The following is a 26338-nucleotide window of genomic DNA, read 5'->3' as shown; positions in this document are numbered from 1 at the left end:
CAATAATAGTAGGAGACTTTAACACCCCACTCACACCAATGGACAGATCATCAAAACAGAAAATTAATAAGGAAACACAAGTCTTCAATGATCAGTTCAGTTCAGTTCAGTTCAGTCGCTCAGTCGTGTCCGACTCTTTGCGACCCCATGAATCGCAGGATGAAATGGATCTCATTGATATCTTCAGGACATTATATCCAAATGCAAAAGAATACACCTTCTTTTCAAGTTCACATGGTACATTCTCCAGGATAGACTTGGATCACAAATCAAACCTCAGTAAATTTAAGAAAATTGAAATCATATCAAGCATCTTCTCCAACCACAACACTATGAGACTAGATCTTAATTACAAGAAAAAAGCTGTAAGAAACACAAACACATGGAGATTAAACAACACATTTCTAAATAACCGCAGGTTAATGAAGAAATCTAAAGGGAAATAAAAAAATTTTTTAGAAACAAATGACAATGAGAACATGACAACTCAAAACCTAAGGGATGCAGCAAAAGTGGTTCTCAGAGGGAAGTTTATTGCGATACAATTCTACCTTGAGAAACAAGAAAAACATTAAATAGACAACCTAACTTTATACCTAAAGCAACTGGAAAAAGAAGAAGAAGAAAAAAATCAGTAGAAGGAAAGAAATCATAAAGATCTGAGAAGAAATAAATGAAAAAGAAATGAAAGAAACAATAGTAGAGATTAATAAAACTAAAAGTGTGTTCTTTGAGAAGATAAACAAAATTGACAAACCCTTAGCCAGACTCATTAAGAAAAAAAGAGAGAAGAATTAAATCAACAAAATTAGAAATGAAAAAGGAGAGGTTACAACAGACAATGCAGAAATACAAAGGCTTATAAGAGACGTTTATGAGCAACTACATGGTAATAAAATAGATAAGCTGGAAGAAATGGACAGATTCTTAGAAAAGTTCAGTCTTCCAAAACTGAATCAAGAAGAAATAGAAATTTTGAACAACCCAATTTCAAGCACTGATATTGACACTGTGATCAAAAATCTCCGCCCCCCCCGCCACAAAAGACAAAAGTCCAGGACCAGATGGCTTCACAGGAGAATTTTATCAAACATTTAGAGAAGAGCCAATGCCTATCCTTTTAAAGCACTTTCAAAAAATTGCAGAGGAAGGAACACTTCCCAATTCATTCTATGAGGTCAAAATCACCCTGATATCAAAACCAGACAAAGACAACACAAGAAAAGAATACTACAGGCCAATATGACTTACGAACATAGATGCAAAAGTCCTCAACAAAATTTTAACAAACAGAATTCAGCAACACATCAAAAAGCTCATACACCATGATCAAGTTGGATTTATTTCAGGGATGCAAGGATTCTTCAATATACAGAAATCAATCAATGTGATACACCTTATTAACAAATTGAAAGACAAACCATATGATCATCTCAATAGATGCAGAAAAAGCCTTTGACAAAATTCAGCATGTATTTATGATTCAAACTTTTAAAAAATGGGCATAGAAGGAACCTACCTCAATATAGTAAACGCCATATATGATAAGCCTAAAGCAAACATTATGTCTTTCCTTTTCCCTAAGTCCTTTCGATAGCTCAACTGGTAGAGCGGAGGATTGTAGTTGACATTCTAACCGAGAGACATCCTTAGGTCACTGGTTCAACTCCGACTCAAAGGAGACATATCCGCTTTTGGACTTACCTTGTGGCTCAGCTGGTAAAGATTCCATCTGCAATGTGGGAGACCTGGGTTTGATTCCTGGGTTGGGAAGATCCCCTGGAGAAGGGAAAGGCTACCCCACTCCAGTATTCTGGCCTGGAGAATTCCTTGGACTGTGTAGTCCATGGGGTTGCATAGAGTCAGACACGACTGAAGTGACTTAGCAGCAGCAGCAGCAAACATTATTCTCAATGGTGAAAAACTGAAAGCATTTCCCCTAAGATCAAGAACAAGACAAGGGTGTCCACTTTCACCACTGTTATTCGACATATTTCTGGAAGTCCCAGCTACAGCAATCAGAGAAGAAAAAGAAATAAGTGGAATCCAGATCAGAAAAGAAGTAAAGCTCTCACCGTTTGCAGATGACATGATGCTATACATAGAAAACCCTAAGGATAGTTTCAGAAAATTACTAGAGCTAATCAGTGAATTTAGCAAAGTTGCCAGATACAAAGCCAATACACAGAAATCACTTGCATTTCTATATACTAACAATGAAAAATCAGAAAGAGCAATTAAGGAACCAGTCCCATTCACCATTGCAACAGAGAGAATTAAAAATCTAGGAATAAACTTACTTAAGGAGAAGAAAGAACTGTACACAGAAAATTATAAGACACTAATGAAAGAAATCAAAGATGACATAAACAGATGGAGAGATATTCCATTTTCCTGGGTAGGAAGAATTATATTCTTTCACAACCATATTGTGAAAATGACTATACTACTAAATGCAATCTACAGATTAAATGCAATCTCTATCAAATTACCAATGCATTTTTTACAAAACTAGAACCAAAAATTTTACAATTCATATGGAAACACAAAAGACCCTGAATAGCCAAAGTAGTCTTGAGAAAGAAGAATGCAGCTGGAGGAATCAACCTTCTTGACCTCAGGTTATACTACAAAGCTACAGTCAACAAGACAGTATGGTACTGGCACAAAAACAGAAAGGTAGACCATTGGAACAAGATAGAAAGCCCAGAAATAAACCCATGCATCTATGGGTACCTTATTTTTGACAAAGGAGGCAAAAATATACAATGGGGCAAAGACAGCATCTTCAGTAAATGGTGCTGGGAAAACTGGACAGCTACATATAAAAGAATGAAATTAGAACACTTCCTAAGACCATACACAAAGGTAAACTCAAAATGGGTTAAAGACATAAGTGTAAGACCAGAACCTATAAAACCCTTAGAGAAAAACATAGGCTGAACACTCGATGACACAAATCAAAGCAAGATCCTCTATGACCCACCTCCTAGATAATGGAAATAAAAACAAAAGCAAACAAGTGGGACCTGATTAAATTTAAAAGCTTTTGCACAGCAAAGGAAACTATAAGCAGGATGAAAAGAAAACCCTCAGAATGGGAGAAAATAATAGCAAATGAAACAGCTGGCAAAGGATTAATTTCTAAAATATACAAGCAGCTCATACAATTCAATACCAGAAAAACAAACAACCCAATCAAAAAGTGGGGAAAAGACCTAAACAGACATTTCACCAAAGACGACATACAGATGGCTAACAAACACGATCAACAAATGAGTGATGCTCAACATCACTCATTATTGCTGCTGCTGCTGCTGCTAAGTCACTTCAGCCGTGTCCGACTCTGTGCAACTCCATAGACGGCAGCCCACCAGGCTCTCCCATCCCTGGGATTCTCCAGGCAAGAACACTGGAGTAGGTTGCCATTTCCCTCTCCAAGGCATCACTCATTATTAGAGAAATGCAAATCAAAACTATAATGAGCTATCACCTCACACCGATCAGAATGGCCATCATCAAAAAGTCTACAAACAATAAATGCTAGAGAGGGTGTGGAGAAAAAGGAACACTCTTGCACCGTTTGTGGGAACGTATATTGATACAGCCACTATGGAAGATGGTATGGAGATTCCTTAAAAAGTTAGGGAAAAAAACACCATATGACTCAGCAATCCTACTCCTAGGCATATACCCTAAGGAAACCAAACTTGAAAAAGACACATGTATCCCATTATTCATTGCAGCACTATTTACAATAGATAGAACATGGAAGCAACCTAGATGAATGGATAAAGTTGTGGTATATAGACACAATGGGATATTACTCAGCCATAAGAAAGAACACATTTGAGTCAGTTCTGATGAGGTGGATGAACCTAAAACCTGTTATATAGAGTGAAGTGAGTCTGAGAGAGAAAGATAAATACTGTATTCTAACACATATATATGGAATCTAAAAAATGGTACTGAGGAGTTTATTTACAGGGCAGCAGTGGAGAAACAGACATAGAGAATAGACTTATGGACATGGGGAGAGGGGAGGAGAGGGTGAGATATATGGATAAAGTGACATGGAAACTTACATTACCATGTGTAAAATAGATAGCCAACAGGAGTTCAGTATGGCTCAGGAAACTCAAACAGGGGCTCTGTATCAAACTAGAGGGGTGGGATGGGGAGGGAAATGGGAGGGAGTTTTTAAAGGGAGGGGATATATGTATACCAATGGCTGACTCATTTTGAGGTTTTACAGAAAACAGCAAAATTCTGTAAAGCAATTATCCTTCAATAAAAAATTAATTTTAAAAATAAATAAAGGAAAATAATATAATGGGGAAAACTAGAGATCTCAAGGGATACCAAGGGAACATTTCATGCAAAAATGGGCACAATATAGGACAGAAATGGTATGGACCTAACAGAAGCAGAAGATATTAAGAAGAAGTGGCAAAAATACACAGAAGAACAAAAAGAATCATCATGACCCAGATAACCACGATGTTGTGATCACTCACCTAGAGCCAGGCATCCTGGAATGTGAAGTCAAGTGGGCCTTAGGAAGCATCACTATGAACAAAGCTAATGGAGATGATAGAATTCCACTTGAGCTATTTCAAATCCTAAAAGATGATGCTATGAAAGTGTTGCACTCAATATGTCAGCAAATTTGGAAAACTAAGCAGTGGCCACAGGACTGGAAAAGGTCAGTTTTCATTCCAATCCCAAAGAAAAACAATGCCAAAGAATGCTCAAACTACCGCACAATTGCACTCATCTCACAGGCTAGTAAAGTAATGCTCAAAATTCTCCAAATCACTCTTCAACAGTACATAAACCATGAACTTCCACATGTTCAAGCTGGATTTAGAAAAGGCAGAGGAACCAGAGATCAAATTGCCAACATCCACGGGATCATTGAAAAAGCAAGAGAGTTCCAGAAAAACATATACTTCTGCTTTATTGACTACATCAAAGCCTTTGTGTGGATCACAACAAACTGTAGAAAATTCTTCAAGAGATTGAAATACCAGACCACCTGACCTGCCTCCTGACAAATCTGCATGCAGGTCAAGAAGCAACGCTTAGAACTGGACATGGAGGAACAGACTGTTTACAAATCGGGAAAAGAATACATCAAGGCTGTGTATTTTCAAAGCTGTATATTTTCACCCCACTTATTTAACTTATATGCAGAGTACATCATGCGAAATGCCAGGCTGGATGAAGCACAAGTTGGAATCAAGATTCCTGGGAGAAACATCAATAACCTCAGATATGCAGATGACATCACGCTTATGGCAGAAAATGAAGAACTAAAGAGCCTCTTGATGCAAGTGAAAGAGCAGAGTGAAAAAGTTGGCTTAGAACTCAACACTCAGAAAACTAAGATCATGACATCCAGTCCCATCACTTCATGGCAAATAAATGAGAAACAATAGAAACACTGAGAGACTTTACTTTTTGGGTTCCAAAATCACTGCAGATGGTGACTGCAACCATGAAATTAAAAGACGCTTACTCCTTGGAAGAAAAGTTACGACCAACCTAGAAATGATATTAAAAAGCAGAGACATTACTTTGCCAACAAACGTCCATTTTGTCAAAGCTGTGGTTTTTCCAGTAGTCATGTATGAATGTGAGAGTTGGACTATAAAGAAAGCTGAGCACCGAAGAATTGATGCTTTTGAACTGTGGTGTTGGGGAAGACTCTTGAGAGTCCTTTGGACTGCAAGGAGATCCAACCTGTCCATCCTAAAGGAAATCAGTCCTGGGTGTTCAACAGAAGGACTGATGTTGAAGCTGAAACTCCAATACTCTGGCCACCTGATGGGTAGAACTGACTCATTGGAAAAGACCCTGATGCTGGGAAAGATTGAGGGCAGGAGAAGAAGGGGACTAGAGAGGCTGAGATGGTTGGATGGCATCACTTACTCAATAGACATGAGTCTGAGTAAACTCCAGGAATTGGTGATGGACAGGGAGGCCTCGCATGCTACAGTCCACGGGGTCGCAAAGAATAGGACACAACTGAGTGACTGAACTGAACTGATGTGTGTGTGTGTGTCTGTGTGTGTGTATTCAGGCTTCCAAGTTGGCTGAGGACTAACGAATTTGCCTGGCAAGCAGGAGACACAGGTTTGATCCCTGGGTCAGGTAGATTGTCTACAGAAAGAAATGGCAACCTACTCCAGTATTCCTGCCTCAAAAAGCCCATGAACAAAGGAGCCTGGAGGGCTACAGACCATGGGGTCACAAAGAGTTGGACCTGACTCAGAAACTAAACAACAACAACATACATATTGTTGTTTAACCTCCTTCCCACCTTCACATCCTACCCTCTATGTTGTCACAGAGCACCATGCTGAGCTCTCTTTGTTATAAACTTCCCACTAGCTTTCTATTTTACATGTGGTAGTATATATATCCGTGCTACTCTTTCCTTTTGTTTCACCCTCTTCCTCCTCCACTGTGTCCACAAGTCCGTTCTCAACAACTACGTCTCTATTCCTGCCCTGCCAAAAGGTTCATCAGTACCATTTTTCTAGATTCTATCAGTTCAGTTCAGTCACTCAGTCGTGTGAGACTATACAACCCCATGGACTGCAGCACGCCAGGCCCTCTGTCCATCACCAACTCCTGAAGCTTGCTCAAACTCATGTCCATTGAGTCAGTGATGCCATCCAACCATCTCATCCTCTGTCATCCCCTTCTCCTCCTGCCTTCAATCTTTCCCATCATCATTGTCATTTCAAATGAGTCAGTTCTGTACATCAGGTGGGCAAAGTATTGGAGTTACAGCTTTAACTTCAGTCCTTCCAATGAATATTCAGGACTGATTTCCTTTAGGATGGATTGGCTGGATTGGCTAGATTCCATATATATGTGTTAATACAAAATATTTGTTTTTCTTTATGGCTTACTTCACACTGTGCGTGCACGCTAAGTTGCTCCAATCATGTCTGACTCTGCAACCCTATGGATTGTAGCCTGCCAGGCTCCTCTGTCCAAGGGATTCTCCAGGCAAGAATACTGGAGTGGGTTGCCATGGCCTCCTCCAGGGGATCTTCCCAACCCAGGGATCAAACCCACATCTCTTATGTCTCCTGCACTGGCAGGCATGTTCTTTACCACTAGAGCCACCTGGGAAGCCCACTTCCCTCTGTATCAGAGTCCAAATTTGTATTCAAGTCTTTCTTAACTCTGTATCCATGTTTCCTTAAAATATGCTGTTGGGCAGAAAGAATGAAAAGGAAATATACTTTTTTAAATAGCAATTTCATCTTTTAGATATTAACCAACCAGCAAAAGCACAATACCTACATCCTACTTAGTTTATGTAAACCCCCTCCACACCATCACTGCTCAGTGAGGAAAAAATGTCCTTGAAGATTTACAACCTGGTGAAAAGCTGGCTTTTTAGTTTACAAATGAAAGCTTTGGTTGGTAGACTAAAGTCTTTTTTTTAATGAATATGTTTCTTTGTTTCAAAGTGTAAAAATTATTCATATGTGTTATATTTGCTCATATAACAGATTCTGCTGGGGCCATGATTTCAAACTGTTCTTTTTGCTTTATTTTGCTCACCATATTTCTCTTGCTTTTGTCCTGTAGGCATGTTCATATTTCACATCTAATGCTTCGCCGTTGAAGATTACTTTCATTAATGCCAATCCAATGGGCAAAAACATCAGTGTCATTTTTAAGGTACAGTAGCTCTCCTGAAACATCACATTGATCCCATAGATAGGACTATTGATTTATTACTCAGAAAAATAAATTAGTATAGCTCTATTCCTCTGGCAACAGCACAGAAGATCCCAGTTATTTTTGATTCCACATTTTCACAGAATTATAGTACATGCCCTACCATGATTGGCAATAAATCCAACATTACTGGCTCAAAGCCAATGAATCTTCAGTGCAAAACTCTGGGAGGCATGTTTCAAACAATGAAATATTATCCCTTTTGAGTAGTACAGAAAGCAGAATTGTGGTAAGTTTCTAGGGGAGGGAGAGTCTTCTTTTGGCCTCCATATTAAATTTGAATCAAAATCAGCTGCAACTCAAATGATATGATTTAACATAAAATTCTTCTCAGTGAGTACTTGCTTATTTTAGTAGTTTGGGTTGTTATCTTCTTTTAAAATGAAACATAAATATGGGTCATATCCGTCTTTATCATGAATCCCATGGGACAGTAGAGTAAAAAGTTACATACAGTTCAATAGGAATAAAGGAAACATTTGCCAGGCATTCGATTAATATGTTAAATGACTCAGCCAAACCAGAAAACAAGGTCTCAGAGTGGAATTTGTATTCAATTCTGACTAGTTTAAGGATCACACTTATTAGTACACCCATATTTTTGCTGTGATCTGTGTAACCTCAAGCATTAAGAGTTCCCCCAGCACTGCATTTTTGGTGAAGGAAAAAGGACCACACAAAATCTCATCATGGCACAGTCTTCTGCATATAATTTAGAAAGCATTTTCAAAACTGAGCCTCTTAATAGTTAACAGCATAGAACTGTCCTTCCCCTTTGGACATTTTCCATTTCCTTCACCTACGCTAGAAAAACTCCTTTATGATTTCTTGTTATCAAAGGCCATTTATTCTGAAAACTTTATAACTGCCTTCAAAGTAAGAAAAGCCAATGAGCCAAAGTCTGATGAATCATATATGTGCTATTTATACTCCCAGTCAAGAAGCTCCAGGTAATCTAACTGTGTATCAGTGTATAAACTTGTAGCACATCAAATATGTTTCCCTTTGAAAGATGTCTCTTGGCTGAGTTTGAAATTTGGATGAACGTTTGTCTAGCCTCTCTTCACCAGACTTTGAGGTTAAGAGGCTGCACATGGATAGTAAATTGAAAGATTGTTATCAGGGAGCAACATTCCAAGACACTTCTAATTTAATGGCTGAAGCTTCTATAATCATTTAAAAGAAAGCTCTTATTTTCTTTAATCTTCTATCAGAAACACAGGGTACTCTTAGTGCTAACAGGACAACTGAAACCACCCTAAGTCAGGCTGGAAAGTTATTCAGAGAAGGAAATGACATATACTGTTGTTGAAAACTTTCAATGGAATTCAAGGAAAAACTCAGAGTCTATAATTTTGTTTCTAACAGGCTGGAGATGATCTCCGTCAGGATATGCTTGTTCTGCAGATTATTCAAGTGATGGACAATATTTGGCTGCAGGAGGGCCTGGATATGCAAATGATCATTTATAGATGTCTATCCACAGGAAAAGGCCAAGGTCAGTATAGATTAGAAAGCTGACTTCATTAGTTATCTTATTGGTAATATGCTCTCAGACTTTCTACAACTTTCATTTTAGATGACAAATTTTAAAATCCAAAGAACTAAACATAGTCATTCTTCTTCTTCTTTCTTTTCTTTTTTCTTTTACAAAGGATTAGTTTCAAAAACAATAAGCCAAGATGATTTAATATCATCAAGTGACTGGCTGTATGGACTGTAGCCTGCCAGGCTTCTCTGTCCATGGGATTCTCCAGACAAGGATATTGGAGTGGGTTGCCATTGCCTCCTCCTCCAGAGGATCTTCCCAACCCAGAGATCAAACTTGCATCTCTTATGTCTTCTGCTTTGGCAGGCTAGTTCTTTACCACTAGCACCACCTGGGAAGCCCCAAACATAGTCATTCGTCTTTAAAAAAAAAAAAGAATTAGTTTCAAAAACAATAAACAAAGATGATTTATATAAAGCATAATGTCCTTTCAAATATTAATCAGGACTCTGACAACTCAAATGTTAACTGTAATATTCTTTTGAGTGTCTTTAAGGATTATTTACATTAATAATTCATATTTTTTTCTCATTTTCAAGCTGATAGTAGAAAGGTCTGCTTATTCATAAAAATTATAGTTGTTTCCAGTTAAGATAAAATTTACAAAGTTGCAAACACTTAAAGGAGTTCTGAAAATTCTAAATAAGTTATAAACATGCATTTAGTTTCTGAAAGACTTTTGAGTACAGTGTGATATCAATAATCAAAGATGATCTATATGCAAACTTTGAACTTACTTCAGCATTTCTCTTTATAAAGCTAAGACATTAATATGGAAATATAATTACATATGTACACATTTTCAATGAAAATAAAATGTTGAGGATCTACACAAATAAGCAGACATCAGAAGTAAAAATTGCACTTAATTACAATCATGCTAAATTGAAGAAATAATTTCTAAGGTATCATAATTTTTTTACATGTGGCCATTGCCACTTTAAATTTCATTAAATTAATTGGTATGAAATATAGAAGATATGGGCTTCGCAGGTGATACTACTGCTAAGGAATCTGCTGCCAGTAGAGTAGACACAAGAGACCCAAATTCAATCCGTGGGTTGCCAAGATCCCCTGGAGAAGGAAATGGCAACCCACTCCAGTATTCTTGCCTGGAAAACCCATGGAAAGAGGAGCCTGGCAGGGCTACAGTCCATGGGGTTGCAAAGAGTCAGACAAAACTGAGCACTTGTCAGCAGCAGCATAGAACGTATATCTGCATAAATAAAGGGATAAAATAATCATAAAATTGGAAAAGGGATTATGTTGTTGTTGTTGTTGTTGTTTTTAATTCAGACAGAACTACAATTTAAACCCATCATCTTAAAAGACAAACTGTTACTGCCTCCAGGCACCCTCTAGTTCCTGGGGTCCCATCACTAGGCTCAGTCCCCCAGCCAACTGAGATTCAAGATTTTAGAAGCTAAACATGGAAGCATCTCCTAGTTAACTTGCAGCTAGATAGTTCAGGGTCACTGTTACAAGTCAAACTGCCCAATTATTTCGATTCTAATAGTAGGGCCCTTGTTTCCATGCCAAGTGAGCCACTCCTGAGCTTCTAACGTCCTAAGTCCTGAAAGTCTTTTATTACTGCTACTCAGAGGTACTTTCCTTCAGTTTTATTCTCCCTTTTCTCACATAAGTAACCTAATTCTTTCATTTCTTAATATGTTGAAAGGGTAAGAATGAGCCAAGGCTCAGATAGGCCAAGCTTACATGGATTACTTTTTATTCAGAAATTGAACACAGCAATAATCTCAGTGTAATTTTTCAATTCCATCTCTTTGTTACTCTGTTTACAATCATAGGAAGGTAATGGAGACTAAAACTTTCAACGTTCATCAAATAATTCAGCAAAAATAACCCTCGGTTCAGTTCAGATCAGTTCAGTCGCTCAGTCGTGTCCGACTCTTTGCAACCCCATGAATCGCAGCACGCCAGGCCTCCCTGTCCATCACCAACTCCCAGAGTTCACTCAAACTCACGTCCATCGAGTCGGTGATGCCATCCAGCCATCTCATCCTCTGTCATCCCCTTCTCCTCCTGCCCTCAATCCCTCCCAGCATCAGGGTCTTTTCCAATGAGTCAACTCTTCACATGAGGCGGCCAAAGTGCTGGAGTTTCAGCTTTAGCATCATTCCTTCCAAAGAACACCCAGGGCTGATCTTTAAAATGGACTGGTTGGATCTCCTTGCAGTCCAAGAGACTCTCAAGAGTCTTCTCCAACACCACTGCAACAGCATCAATTCTTCAGCACTCAGATTTCTTCACAGTCCAACTCTCACATCCATACATCACCACTGAAAAAACCATAGCCTTGACTAGACGGACCTTTGTTGACAAAGTAATGTCTCTGCTTTTCAATATACTCTCTAGGTTGGTCATAACTTTTCTTCCAAGGAGTAAGCGTCTTTTAATTTCACGGCTGCAGTCACCATCTGCAGTGATTTTGGAGCCCCCCAAAATAAAGTCTGACACTGTTTCCACTGTTTCCCCATCTATTTCCCATGAAATGATGGGACCAGATTCCATGATCTTCATTTTCTGAATTTTGACTTTTAAGCCAACTTTTTCGCTCTCCTCTTTCACTTTCATCAAGAGGCTTTTTAGTTCCTCTTCACTTTCTGCCATAAGGGTGGTGTCATCTGCATATCTGAGGTTATTGATATTTCTCCTGGCAATCCTGATTCCAGCTTGTGTTTCTTCCAGTCCAGCGTTTCTCATGATGTATAAGTTAAAAATAACTCTAGACTTGCCCAAAGTTACAGATATAATTAGGCAAACAAGTTATTCTTCCCCACTATCTACCAACAGATTCTTTAGTTGTAAGATTATAATGGAAAAATACTTCTTCCACAGAAATGGCCACCATTAAAGCAAATGTCTTTTTTTTGGCATTTAGGTTCCATTTTTTAATCAGGTTCCAAGGGTTATTGAATATCTACTGTTCTCAAGAAATGTCACAAAGTAAAATGCATGTGTGCTAAGTCCCTAGTAGCCAATGCTTTGTGACACTATGGACTGTAACCTGCCAGGCTCCTCTGTCCATGGCATTCTCCAAGCAAGAATACTGGAATAGGTTGCCATCCCCTTCTCCGGGGGATCTTCCTGACACAGGGATCAAACCCATGTCTCCTGCATTGCAGTTGGATTCTTTACTGCTGAACCACTGGGGACACCTGTCACAAAGTAAGATAGGGGATACTAAAATGACCTAAACAGGGCTGCTGGTCTTAAGCAGAGTATACTCCAGGCCACAAGTTAATATAACTTTATCAACATTATTGATAATTCTCATGACTACTTGGGATATGGTGTTGTAGGAACTTTGGGAGAGATTATCAGAGCAGATAAAATTTCTTTAAGATTTATTTCATTGTTCTAAATTTGCTCCAGATTTGATGGGATAAAAATTATTTAGGAAAATGGAGCAGTTACATCTAGGATCCGGCCAGGTTACTAAATCAAGCTCTCCACTGGGCAGGGGTGGGGAGGGAAATGGAAGGTGGAGAGGCTCAGTCTCAATCATTACAAAAGGCTGCTCTGGTGTTTCTCAGGCACCTTTTTTTAAAATATAAATTTATTTATTTTAATTGGAGGTTAATTACTTTACAATATTGCATTGGTTTTTCCATACATCAACATGAATCCACCACAGGTATACACATGTTCCCCATCCTGAACGCTCCCTCCTTTCTCCCTCCCCGTACAGATGTATAGAACAGTCTCAGGCACCTTTTTTTGAGAACCACTACCTTGTATGATGGGGGCTTCCCTGGTGGCTCAATGGCAAAGAACCCATCTACCAATGCAGGAGATGTGAGTTCAATCCCTAAGTCAGAAAGATCCCTTGGAGAAGGAAATGGAAACCCACTCCAGTATTATTGCCTGAGAAATCCCATGGACAGAGGAACCTGGCAGGCTACAGTCCATAGGGTTGCAAAGAGTCAGACACGATTTAATGACTAAGCACGCATGCACACCTTGTATGATACCATCTTAAAAAGTTTTCTCCATAAGAACCTTGCTACTTAAAGTGTGACCTATGGACATGACATCACCTGCAAACTTGTTAGAAATTCAGAATCTCAGGCCCCACTTCCACTCTACTGAACCATAACCTACATTTTGACAAGATCCTCAGGCAATGCATATGAGCATTAAATTTTGAGAAATGCTGTATACAGAACTATGGGATTGGAACCACACATGTTACCCAATGTGCACAGAATTATGCTAGAAGTGTTTAAAAGGTGTATAATACACAGTAGCTTAAAATGTATAAAAATGTAAATTATGGTTTGAATTAATGGGCAGAATTTAGCCACCATGATTGTTATAAATGAGGTACAAAGTTTTCAAGGTAGTCAGCAATGAAAGACTTATGATAAATGACTTGGGATTTAGCAATGATTAATTCCCTGAAGACAAATGAGGTCTGATGCATAACTGGCTTTGCTACAGTACCATATCTAAGAAGGGCACTAATCTACGTCCTAGTCTAGGGTGTGGTCAGATGTACAGGGCCTTCCCTGGTGGCTCAGTGGTAAAAAATTGCCTGCCAATGCAGGAGATGCGGGTTTGATTCCTAGGTCAAGAAGACCTCCTGGAGAAGGAAATGGTAACCCACTCTAGTATTCTTGCCTGGGAAATCCCATGGACAGAGTTGCCTGGTGGGCTATAGTCCATGGGGTCACAAAGAGTCAGACATGACTCAGTGACTGAACAACAAATGCGAGGTGGCAATGAAGCACCACGGAACCAGGTGCCATGGTTTTCGGTTAGAAAGTGTTAAATGGAGAGAATTGAGGAAAATTTCAGGTTGGAATAAAGGAATTATATTACTGTTTCCAAAGTAATTATATTACTATCAAATGTTAAGTTTTACAGTCACTATTTCTATAAGCAAGGGAATACCTGCACAAGAGCCAAATACTGTCAGGCAGGAAGGGAGAAATTATACTAAAGATATTACCAGGATTTATCTCTGGGGTGTTACATTTCCTTCTTTTTTGTTTTCAACAAATTGATTTTAATATGTTACTTTTTGTAGCATTCTATTCCCACTTTCCATGTTTTAAGTTTCTCTCTGATCCAGCAATGTAGATGCCTAATGGTCACCCCTGGGCTGGGCTACTGAATATTACAAGATTAAGGCTGCCAAAAAAAAGAGAGAGAGAGAGAGAGAGAGAGATGAAGGCTACAACCAGCTGCCACTGGCCAAATCCAACACAGATAAGGGTTCTGCCTACCATTACTATGATCTACTCATTTGTTGTTTAATTTGAATATTTTTAAGGTAGACATGAAACAGTCAAATTTTAAAACTTAACTGTCTCTCTTTTCATATAGTTACATTTATGTCCCTGATCTCTTGGGGCATTTGTGTTTGCAACTTTTGCAACTGTCAAAGATTGTGGAAATCAGAAATCCTCAACTCTTAATTTCTTTCAATGACTTTATTTACAGAACTGTAGATTACAGGTTGTTTGGGGGGCATTATTCCTAGGAGAATTTTAAATACTGGGTTTAAATTGCTGTTCTGTACAGAATAAAAATCAGAAGGTTTGAAAATATTTACATTCCAATAGCCTTAGGAACACAGTGAAAAGAAGTCTTGATGGTTAGTGGGTCAAAGGTCCTATTGAAGTTCAATCAATGTATGTTCCTTTAAACAATTATCATAGCTACCCTTTAATATTGACTGAGAAGGAAAGCGTAGCTGGCTCTGTACATATTTACTACAGAGTTACTCTGTTCACTCCTAGAAGTCAAACTAGTAAGTGAAGCTTTTATTAACCCAAACATTGATTTTATAGTATATTTGAAATATTTGTCATGTAGATTATATTTGATTCACTTATATCATAAATGTGCTTGTTATACAAGTATAAATGTCTTCCTTTAAACTCTAAATGCATGTACAAGCCATACATTAATTAATTCACTACTCTGTTGACTCAGTGAGGTTTCTGGGAGACCATCTACTATTGTTTTAATGGAACATCTAAGCGTCTAGTAGAAATAGATGTTTCTGATACATCTGACCAAATACAAGTAGTCTCATCACTCCCCAGGATTTAGGAAAATTTAGAAGGAATACCATCTAGGTAAGACTCCTTCAGAAAAGAAAATTTGAAAAAAGAAAAAAAGCAGGGTGAGGGGGGTAATCCAAGTCATGCTAGCAACTGTTGTTGTCGTTACCTAGATCAAGATGTGTTTCCTAAATATCCTTCATCCTGCAAAAAAGAGCTGTTTCCATAATCTCTTTTTTATCACCCAGGGTTGGTGCAGATGGTGCCTGATGCTGTAACCCTAGCAAAAATCCATCGCCGTTTTGGACCGATAGGACCCCTGAAAGAAAATACAATCAAAAAATGGTTCAGTCAACACAACCCTTTAAAGGCGGATTATGAAAAGGTTTGTCCTTCTGTAGCTAATTTTAAATGATGTACTTAAATAAGGATATACACTAGCTCATTAGATATTCTGATTTATGAAAAAATAAATTGAGTTCTCTTGAGTTCTTGAGTTCTCTTGAGTTCTAATTCACTCAGACATCAGCCTAGTAATAACAGTTTAAATGGTATATTGTTGTCGTTGTTTAATCATTAAGTCATGTCTGACCCTTTTTGACCCTACGGACTGCCATATTCTAGACTTCCCTGTCCTTCACTGTCTCCTGGAATTTGCTCAAATTCGTGTCCATTGAATAGGTGATGCTCATCCTCTGCCACACCCTTCTCCTGCCTTCAATCTTTCCCAGCACCAGGGTCTTTTCCAATGAGGCAGCTCTTCGCATTAGGTGGCCAAAGATTTGGACCTTCAGCTTCAGCATCAGTCCTACCAATGAATATTCAGGGTTGATTTCCTTTAGGATTGACTAGTTTGATCTTCTTGCAGTCCAAGGGACTGGTATATTAACTCGGTAAAAATTTCTGTGTTTGGTTTTTCCTCTGGGTGGAAATTCTGGGCTATCAATAGAGACTTAGCTGCTGCCCTTACAGCAATCTCACATGAGATGATGCTTCCAGAAACTACCTTCTCTAAGTTAGCTCTGCCTATTTGTCCATAATCTATAATTTTTATAAATCCCCCTCCTTCCTTTGCAATGTATTTTCTTCTGCCAAGTTCTCTTTTCTCATGCCTTATTCTTTTAATGTTTTCAGAATGTGTAATAGAGTTTTCATTTTTTATATCTCAGAATTTACAAAATGTAATATTCCATTTGACCACAAACATTTTTCCCACTTTACCCTGGCATCTAGCCTGCAGTATACAGTGTTCAGATTCTTCCTTCAACCAGGGCTCCTAGATGAAAGAATGAGTTGACTAGAGCCAGGCCTTGCCCTACTTGCCAAAGCATGGTCCCCTAGAGAGGTAGGGACGCCTTTATTCTGATTCACACAAAGATACAATATGGGCCAGCATCACATTTGCTCAGAACCATCTTGAGCCCTAAACATCCCTCCTTCTAGGAAACTCCTCAGTCCTAGGCAAACTGGGAGGTTTGGTCAACCTAGTTGGCCTGGGACAGGAAAGAGAGACCCAAGATTTAATCCACTCCAGATTTCTATGATACTGAGTGAGTCAGTGAAAGTCGCTCAGTCGTGTCCAACTCTTTGCAACCCCATAGACTATACAGTCCATGGAATTCTCCAGGCCAGAATATTGGAGTGGGTAGCCTTTCCCTTCTCCAGGGAATCTTCCCAACCCAGGGGTCGAACCCAGATCTCCTGCATTACAGCCGGATTCTTTACCAGCTGAGTCATGGAATACAGCAAAATACAGGTTTGAAAGTTCAAATAACAAAGAATTAGATGAAATTATCTTGAATCTACTTTTTACCCATTCCCAAATTGAAACTTGAGTTAGGCACAAACCCTGAGGTTGTATTGTTTGAGGTGTTTCCATGTACATTTAATGTTCACAAGTACCATGTGAGAGACTTATTTTATTATCTTTATAAGTAAAGAAAATCAAGACAGACAAATTAAAGCACTTGGGATACCTGGAACTGACCTGGCATGTAGTCCAACCACATAGACTTCCCTTTCCAAGGGTCAGCCACACTAGCTGAGGAGGTCCATAGGTGTGGCTCAGTCTGTCACTCATGGTTGCACCATGGTTACTCACCATTGCATCATCCATCAAAATGATGTATACCCAGGAGACAATGTTTTATAGAAAAAGGAATTTTTGCAAGAAGCCTGTGTTCATTAAAGAAACGTAAGCCACAGCTGACTTAATGGAACCTTCTTCCACCCACGCAGGTATATACTGTACCAAACCCTCTGGGGCATTAACTGGATGATATATTTGTAAGGGATCAGACATCTCAATATAGTTTATTTTGTGTAAAAACTTCAAATATTCAAAAATTGATATTTTACATTTCTATAGAACTAGGCAATATTGAGCCATATTGTTCCTACTTCTTTTACCTTGAAAAAAGTAATCCACTCTTGTGCAACTGTAACATTAAAAAATCACATTATGAATAAACTATGAAAATTAGCTCTAATTGAAAGAAAGATATTTTCTCCCATTTCAACAAAAACATTCATTGAGCCAAAGAACAGACTGCTTCACCTTCTTCTGTAGCATATCAAGAACCAACCATCTAATCATATCTTCTCAACTGAGATGTAGAATTTGTTCCAGATGATATAATTCTGTTTTTTATCATACTTTTACCACTACCTCTGTGTTTCCTCATTTGTGTTTATATTACTTTTGTGTTACTGTTTTTCAACTGATTAGGTCTTAAGGAACTTCTTCTATTCCTGTGCTGGCTGGTGTGTGGTAACATTCATCCTAGGAGTCTGCGACCGACACAACGACAATATCATGCTGACAAAGTCGGGCCACATGTTTCATATTGACTTTGGAAAATTCCTGGGTCATGCACAAACATTTGGAGGGATAAAAAGGTCAGTGTTCAAATCATGTTTATTGTAGTAATTAAGCCATCTCCTGAAGTGATCTATAACACGTAACAACATAGCAACCTGGCAGATGAGTTGCTCCGTATCTCTCAAATCCCCTAAGATAACATAAACCTGATTATATAGCTAATAATATTGAAGGGAAGAGTTTTCTCAATAGATTATTAATGGAACAAATTGTGTGTGTGTGTGTGTGTGTGTGTGTGTGTGTGTGTGCTCAGTTGCTCAGTCATGTCCAACTCTTTGTGACCCCAAGGACTGTAGCCCTCCAGGCTCCTCTGTCCATGGAATTTTCCAGGCAAGAATATTGGAACAGGTTGCCATTTCCTTCTCTAGGTAGATATTCCTGACCCAGGGAGCAAAGCCTTACCTCCTGTGTCTCCTGCATTGGCAGGCAGATTCTTTACTACCAAGCCACCTGGAAAGCCCTAATAGAACAAATTAGGTTTCCTCAAATCGTTAGTGAATTAAATTGGCCTTCCCTCACAGGATCCTATTCCTGTTTTGGTCTGAATTGTTTGAAACATGGTGTTTTCATTCTCTTATAAGCTTTGAATGGACAGTGAGGACAGAGTTCATGGTCTCCATGTATCTTGCCCGTAGTAGTCACCACCCTGGTCTACATGAGCACACTTAAAATGCACACACTTCCTGACTAAACTAAACTTGAATCGTTCCAAAAATATTTAATAAGCAACTACCATTCAAGACTCTGAGGATACAACAGGGGACGAAGCAAATACAAACCCTGGTCTCTTTCTAGTGAGGGATAACAGACATCAAAGAAGATGACACGAGGAAATGAGGGGTTTCATTTCTTACTGAGAAACAAAAACTGAGAATTGGGATAGAAAGTAACTGCGGGAGGAATGCTATTTGTGTTGGCCAAAAAGTTTGCTCAGGTTTTTCCATAACATTGTAAGAAACCTGAGTGAACTTTTTGGCCAATCCTATATTTTAGAGAGGCTTCCTGGAAGAAATGAGAGACAGCTGTATAGTGAGTGATCCCCTCATGGAGATCCATGTGAAGAGTATACCTGGAAGAGAGAACACCAAAATAACAGCCATGACCACGTACTAAGCATGGTACATTCTAATGACAAGAAGGACTTGGGCCTGGAGATGGGATAAAGAAAGGTGAGCTGTAGGGAAGAAAGATGAAGAGTTTGGTGGAGGCCAGATCAAGTAGGGCATTGAAGACATGGTGTAGAGTGTGGCTTTTATTTAATGTTCTGGGGCAACCATTGATGGATCTCAGTGGAATTCAAAGCTCTTTCCTGCTGCCCTGAGAAATAATGGAAGTAGTTAGCAGACTCTTACAATAGCTAAGGCAAGACCTTAATGGTAATGAAGATTCTGAACATATTTTGGAATCTGAGCCACAAGACCTACTAATTGACTGGGCATTGTCAATCATTATCAGGAGGGGAAAACAGGCCTAGTGGGTAGAAGAACTAAGGAAAGCATTCAAGGATGACTCTTAGATTTTTGTTCTTTGCAAATAATTATATCATTTACTGAAATGGAAAAAAATGGTGAATAAACAGGTTTTTGTTTTATTTTAGTTGAGCTGGAGGCAAGGGAACCAGAAGTCTAAGACTAAAAGTCTCTTACTTTATAGAGATAACTTCATATTAAAGTAGAAATGGTATCAGACCATTCCAAAGACCCATCAGTCACTTTTATCTAAAAACAGCTCCTCAACAGAGGACATAAAAATGTCTCCTACAATATTACAAGATGAATTTTCACCAGATGGTCATAATCTGGTATTAAAATGCCAATATAAACTACATAGTAAGGTTCAGTTCTTACAAACTGATAGCTCCTATTTTCTGAAGGCCTACAAATGGAGTTGTTTCACTTTTTATTACTTTCAAAACATTGCCTTCTATAATTAATAAACTCAGGAAAATTCACCACATACTCATTCATTCCTTAAACATCTTTTGGTATGGACTATGTGTGAAGGACTGTGATAAACCTTGGGGATACAAAGATGAATAATATATAGTTACCACCTCAGTGGTACTTACTCTGTCTTTAGAATATTGGAAAGTGAAGTGAAAGTTGCTCAGTTGTGTTCTACTCTTTGCAACTCCACGGACTGTATAGTGGAATTCTCTAGGGCAGAATACTGGAGTGGGTAGTCTTTTCCTTCTCCAGGGGATCTTCCCAACCCAGGGATCAAACCCAGGTCTCCCGCATTGCAGGCAGATTCCTTACCAACTGAGCCACAACCACCTCCGCGGTGCTTACTCTGTCTTTAGAATACTGGGAAGACTGACACATAAATAATTATCAAAAAAGTGGTGAGGGAAAAGATAAATATATAGAAAATTTGAACATCACAGAGGAGGGATACCTGGTTTATGAAAGACAAATGTTTGTTAACAGCTATGAGCATATTACATAATTTATTCATGTAACACTTTCCCTAAGATCCGCTCTTTCCTAGAAATTTAAATATTACATTAAAAATGTGACATCTTTATTGTGCTGTATTGTCCACTGGGGGGCTTCCCAGGTGGCACTAGTTGTAAAGAATCTGCCTGTCAGTGGAGGAGACATAAGAGACGTAGGTTCAATCCCTCTGTCAGGAAGATCCCCTGGAGGAGGGCATGGCAACCCCCTCCAGTATTCTTGCCTAGAGAATCCCATGGACAGAGGAGCCTGTTAAGCTTCAGTTCATAGGGTCACAAAGAGATGGGCACAACTGAAGCAACTTGGCACACATGCACATCATCCACTGAGAATTCAGGTTAACCCTTATTCATTTACTTGACAAGCATCTGTGTTGACCACGGGGTGGTTAAAATATGCATGAAGATATTCCAGTTATACAGAAAAAAAAAAAAATTCAGTAAGGGAAACATAAAAAGTAAAGAACAAGTCACTAAACAATAGGGTAAGTGCCATGTTAGAGGTATGTACCAGTGTCTACAGAAGAGGTGGAGCCCAGTTTGTTGGTTTATTGATGCTTCAGCAGGTACTGCTGCTTCTGAAGTGTGACAATTTTTTTTTTTTAATGCAGCCACTAAGGAGGTCATGAAAATGTGCCCAGCAGAGAACCTTACTTATGGTAGGTTCTTAATACCATTTCCTGAATTGTTGTTTAGACATTAAGTCATGTCTGACTCTTTTGTGACCACAAGGACTATAGGGTCCCACCAAGCTCTTCTGTCCATGAGATTCTCCAGGCAAGAATACTGGAGTGGGTTGCCATTTCCTTCTCCAGTGGATCTTCCTGACCCAGGGACTGAACTCTCATCTCCTGCATTGGCAGATGGACTTTTTAACAGCTGAGCCACCAGGAAAGTCCTTGCTGAATTAGTCAGCCAATAAACTATTCACAGATCAGCCCTCAGCCATTCAATAATTATTAACTGAATGAAAGAAAATGAAGTTGGCACTGTCCTTCCTTGAGATTACTGGGCACCAGCTTAGGTGGCTGACAGAAGCATTGTGACCCATGTGGATTATTGTTTCCAGGATTTTTTCTCCACCAGTGACTATGTAAGGCTCACTGGCAATGTCTCCTTAGATTTCTTTCTTGATACTGATGCTTCTGCCCTTTTATTCTTTTTTTTTTTTTTTTTTTTTTGGCTGTCCTGGGTTTTCGTTGCTGCACACAGGCTTTCTTTAGTTGCAGTGAGTAGGGGCTACTATTCATTGCAATGCATGGGTTTCTCATTGTGGGATCAATAGTTGCGGTGCAGGGGCCTACGGGCTCTGAGGCATGTGGAATCTTCCACAAGCAGAGATTGAACTCATGTCCTCTGCACTGGCAGGTGTATTCTTAACCACAAGTTGATTCTTAGCTTGACAACCAGGGAAGTTTCTTTAATGATTAAACTAAACTATGCCTACTCACTATAACTCTGTATAGATTAACATTTTGAATTATAGCTGCTGCTGCTGCTGCTTAGCCACTAAGTCATGTCTGATTCTTTAGTGACCCCATAGTAGCCCACAATGGGGATTTTCCAGGCAAAAACTGTCCATGGGATTTTCCAGGCAAGAACTGGAGTTGGTTGCCATTTCCTTCTCCATGGGATCTTCCCGACCCAGGAATAGAACCCACATCTCCTACTTGGAAAGAAGATTCTTTACAACTGAGTCATCTGGGAAGCCCTGAATCATAGGCAGCATCCAATAATTTCCTTCCACATCTCTTTCAGTTGTTTCTGGAGTTCATTTGAATGTTGTTTCATTAAGCAGCCAACTTCTTCAATCCTAAGTCCATTGATTGTTCTTGGTTGCTAGGTGAACAAAGGTTGCTTATAAAAAAGGCCTCTGAATCCCCCTGAGATAAATGTGTTCATTATTACATTATATAACTGATCTCTAGAGCAAAACTTAACTACACCTTGCTTCTTCTATACACATACTAGACACATTAATAAACATCCTCTAATGTACTGTGTGGATCACAATAAACTGTGGAAAATTCTGAAAGAGATGGGAATACCAGACCGCCTGACCTGCCTCTTGAGAAATCTGTATGCAGGTCAGGAAGCAACAGTTAGAATTGGACATGGAACAACAGACTGGTTCCAAATAGGAAAAGGAGTACATCAAGGCTGTATACTGTCACCCTGCTTCTTTAACTTATATGCAGAGTACATCAATGAGAAATGCTGGGCTGGAAGAAGCACAAACTGGAATCAAGATTGCCAGGAGAAATATCAATAACCTCAGATATGCAGATGACACCACCCTTATGGCAGAAAGTGAAGAGGAACTAAAAAGCCTCTTGATGAAAGTGAAAGAGGAGAGTGAAAACATTGGCTTAAATCTCAACATTCAGAAAACGAAGATCATGGCATCCGGTCCCATCATTTCATGGGAAATAGATGGGGAAATAGTGGAAACAGTGTCAGACTTGATTTTTGGGGGGCTCCAAAATCACTGCAGATGGTAACTGCAGCCATGAAACTAAAAGACGCTTACTCCTTGGAAGGAACGTTATGACCAACCTAGATAGCATATTCAAAAGCAGAGACATTACTTTGCCAACCAAGGTCCATCTAGTCAAGGCTATGGTTTTTCCAGTGGTCATGTATGGATGTGAGAGTTGGACTGTGAAGAAAGCTGAGCACCAAAGAACTGATGCTTTTGAACTGTGGTGTTGGAGAAGACTCTTGAGAGTCCCTTGGACTGCAAGGAGATCCAGTCAGTCCATTCTACAGGAGATCAGTCTTGAGGGTTCATTGGAAGGACTGACGCTAAAGGTGAAACTCCAATACTTTGGCCACCTCATGTGAAGAGTTGACTCATTGGAAAAGACTCTGATGCTGAGAGAGATTGGGGGCAGGAGGAGAAGGGGACGACAGAGGATGAGATGGCTGGATGGCATCACTAACTCGATGGACATGAGTTTGAGTGAACTCTGGGAGTTGATGATGGACAGAGAGGCCTGGCGTGCTGCGATTCATGAGGTCGCAAAGAGTCGGACACGACTGAATGACTGAACTGAACTGAATGTACAAAGCCAGGTTTGTAAATCATGCTCAATGAATATCCCGATTTCTTGTAGCCTAGCAAGGCCATATAAATGTCCCAGTAATAACCAGCAATAAGCCAGGATCATACTCCTTTACATAAAATTCTGTACCCACAAGGAAAAAAAGAACATATGTGTCCCAGAATGCATATTTCTCCTATTTATCTACTCCTTAAAAACATGGAGAAGGAAAGTATTCGTGTGACTTTTTATGGTTTACAAAGTGTCACTGACCCATACATTAACTGATTTTACTTCATAAGACAATTGCTTAACCTCACATAAAAGAGTATAGTTTCCAGTTGTGAATGGGAATGGAGCTGACAAAAAGAAATCACATAAAATCCTTCTCTATGTTGCAGATTTAACCCTTAGCAAAGGATAGAGAACTTAATAATGGAAATTAACAGTCCAACAAAGCAGACACAAATAAATTTAAGCTAGGGAGAGATTTTCCCTTGGTTTCCTTAAAAGGAAACAGTAATGAAGTAATATTTTCCATAAAAATATAATCTTGAAAAATAAAGGACATTTTTGTTGTTGTGTTCTACCATGCCCTGAAGCATGCAGGACCTTAGTTCTCCAACCAGGAATTGAACCTGTGCCTCTGCATTGGGGGCAGAGACTCAATCACTGGACCATCAAAGAAGTTTCAAGAAATAAAGGGATTTCCTGCTATGCCATTGCCCTTTAATACTCATGCTTATATCATCATTCCAGAGTATCTCACACTAACCATCTGTGTGATTCTGTTTAAGAAATGTTTATAAACATCAGGCCCTTCTGATTCTTGAATTATGTGAGTCAGCCCAGCAACACTCCTTAGGAGTGTTCACTCATGTGTCGCTGAACAACTGCTCTGAATTCAGTTTTCCATATATCTGGAAAACTTATCTTCAATAGACCAAATCTGAGGTTCCTGTAGATTTTCTAACTAAGAAGAAATAAAAAAAAATTACAACTCAGTTATGAATTTGAAGAATTTCACATCCTGTACATAAAAAAGCAGTTCTTTAGTGTTGGTTTTAATTATGAGATTAGATAAAGAGGATTTACAGCAGATTAAACCACATGACAGTTTAGCCCCAGCATTACTCAATGATTTGGGGAGAAAAAAATGGCTAAATCCCCACAATGAAAACAATGAGATTTCACCAACTTTCTGAAACCAAGTGGTTTTTCTTTTGAAATACTGCTTAATTATTCTGTTCATTTCTTTATTTTCTCTCACAAAGATTCAAATTAAAATGGTTAACAAATTACGCATCCACAGTTTTTCAAAGTTGCTGTGTAATGATTGTTTCTATATAATAATTTTTTCATTGCATAAAAATATTCTTGCAATAAACTCTAAATTTCCACTCAACGATTTCTTGATGGTGACTCTCTTACAGAAGAGGGGAAATTAAGGAAGGCCTTTATTGGCGACATTTAATGTTCTCCTAATTCACTGTTTCACGCTTTTATTTTTTCCAGACTATTATTTCCAGTCTGAATGATCTTTCACTTTGGTAATGGTAGACTTGCATGAAGTCATTCTTGAAACCTTATGCATGTATGCTAAGTCACTTCAGATCAGTTGCTCAGTCTGTCTGACTCTGCGACCCCATGAATTGCAGCACGCCAGGCCTCCCTGTCCATCACCAACTCCTGAAGTTCACTCAAACTCATGTCCATCAAGCCAGTGATGCCATCCAGCCATCTCATCCTCTGTCGTCCCCTTCTCCTCCTGCCCCCAATCCCTCTCAGCATCAGAGTCTTTTCCAATGAGTCAACTCTTCACATGAGGTGGCCAAAGTATTGGAGTTTCACCTTTAGCATCAGTCCTTCCAATAAACCCCCAAGACTGATCTCCTGTAGAATGGACTGATTGGATCTCCTTGCAGTCCAAGGAACTCTCAAGAGTCTCCAACACCACAGTTCAAAAGCATCAATTCTTTGGTGCTCAGCTTTCTTCACAGTCCAACTCTCACATCCATACATGACCACTGGAAAAACCATAGCCCTGACTAGATGGATATTTGCTGGCAAAGTAATGTCTCTGCTTTTCAATATGCTATTTAGGTTGGTCGTAACTTTCCTTCCAAGGAGTAGGTGTCTTTTAATTTCATGGCTGCAATCATCATCTGCAGTGATTTTGGAGCCCCCCAAAAATCAAGTCTGACACTGTTTCCACTGTTTCCCCATCTATTTCCCATGAAGTGATGGGACCAGATGCCATGATCTTTGTTTTCTGAATGTTGAGATTGAAGGCAATGTTTTCACTCTCCTCTTTCACTTTTACAAGAGGCTTTTTAGTTCCTCTCACTTTCTGCCATAAGGGTGGTGTCATCTGCGTATCTGAGGTTATTGATATTTCTCCTGGCAATCTTGTTTCCAGCTTGTGCTTCTTCCAGCCCAGCGTTTCTCATGATGTACTCTGCATAGGTGTCATCACTCAGTTGTGTCCAACTGTTTGTGACCCTATGGACTGTAGCCTACCAGGCTCCTCCGTCCATGGGATTTTCCAGGCAAGAGTGCTGGAGTGGTGTGCCATTTCCTTCTCCAGGGGATCTTTCCGAACCAGGG

The 26338-nt window shown here is 39.2% G+C and overlaps 1 protein-coding gene across 1 annotated transcript in view; it reads left to right on the top strand.

Annotated features, from left to right (window-relative positions):
* The window catches only part of PIK3C2G (phosphatidylinositol-4-phosphate 3-kinase catalytic subunit type 2 gamma), a 444386-nt gene that overhangs the window by 255197 nt on the left and 162851 nt on the right, over positions 1-26338 (top strand). Inside the window, exons 20-23 of the mRNA XM_052640675.1 lie at positions 7615-7707; positions 9136-9265; positions 15600-15736; positions 18080-18249. Coding sequence (XP_052496635.1) covers positions 7615-7707; positions 9136-9265; positions 15600-15736; positions 18080-18249 — 530 coding nt within the window. The remainder of the gene's footprint in view (positions 1-7614; positions 7708-9135; positions 9266-15599; positions 15737-18079; positions 18250-26338) is intronic.

This window comes from Budorcas taxicolor, chromosome 5, assembly GCF_023091745.1.
Source record: "Budorcas taxicolor isolate Tak-1 chromosome 5, Takin1.1, whole genome shotgun sequence".
NCBI classification, from domain to species: domain Eukaryota; kingdom Metazoa; phylum Chordata; class Mammalia; order Artiodactyla; family Bovidae; genus Budorcas; species Budorcas taxicolor.
The sequence above is the reverse complement of the archived record's forward strand: the minus strand, read 5'-3'. Positions and strand labels throughout refer to the sequence as shown.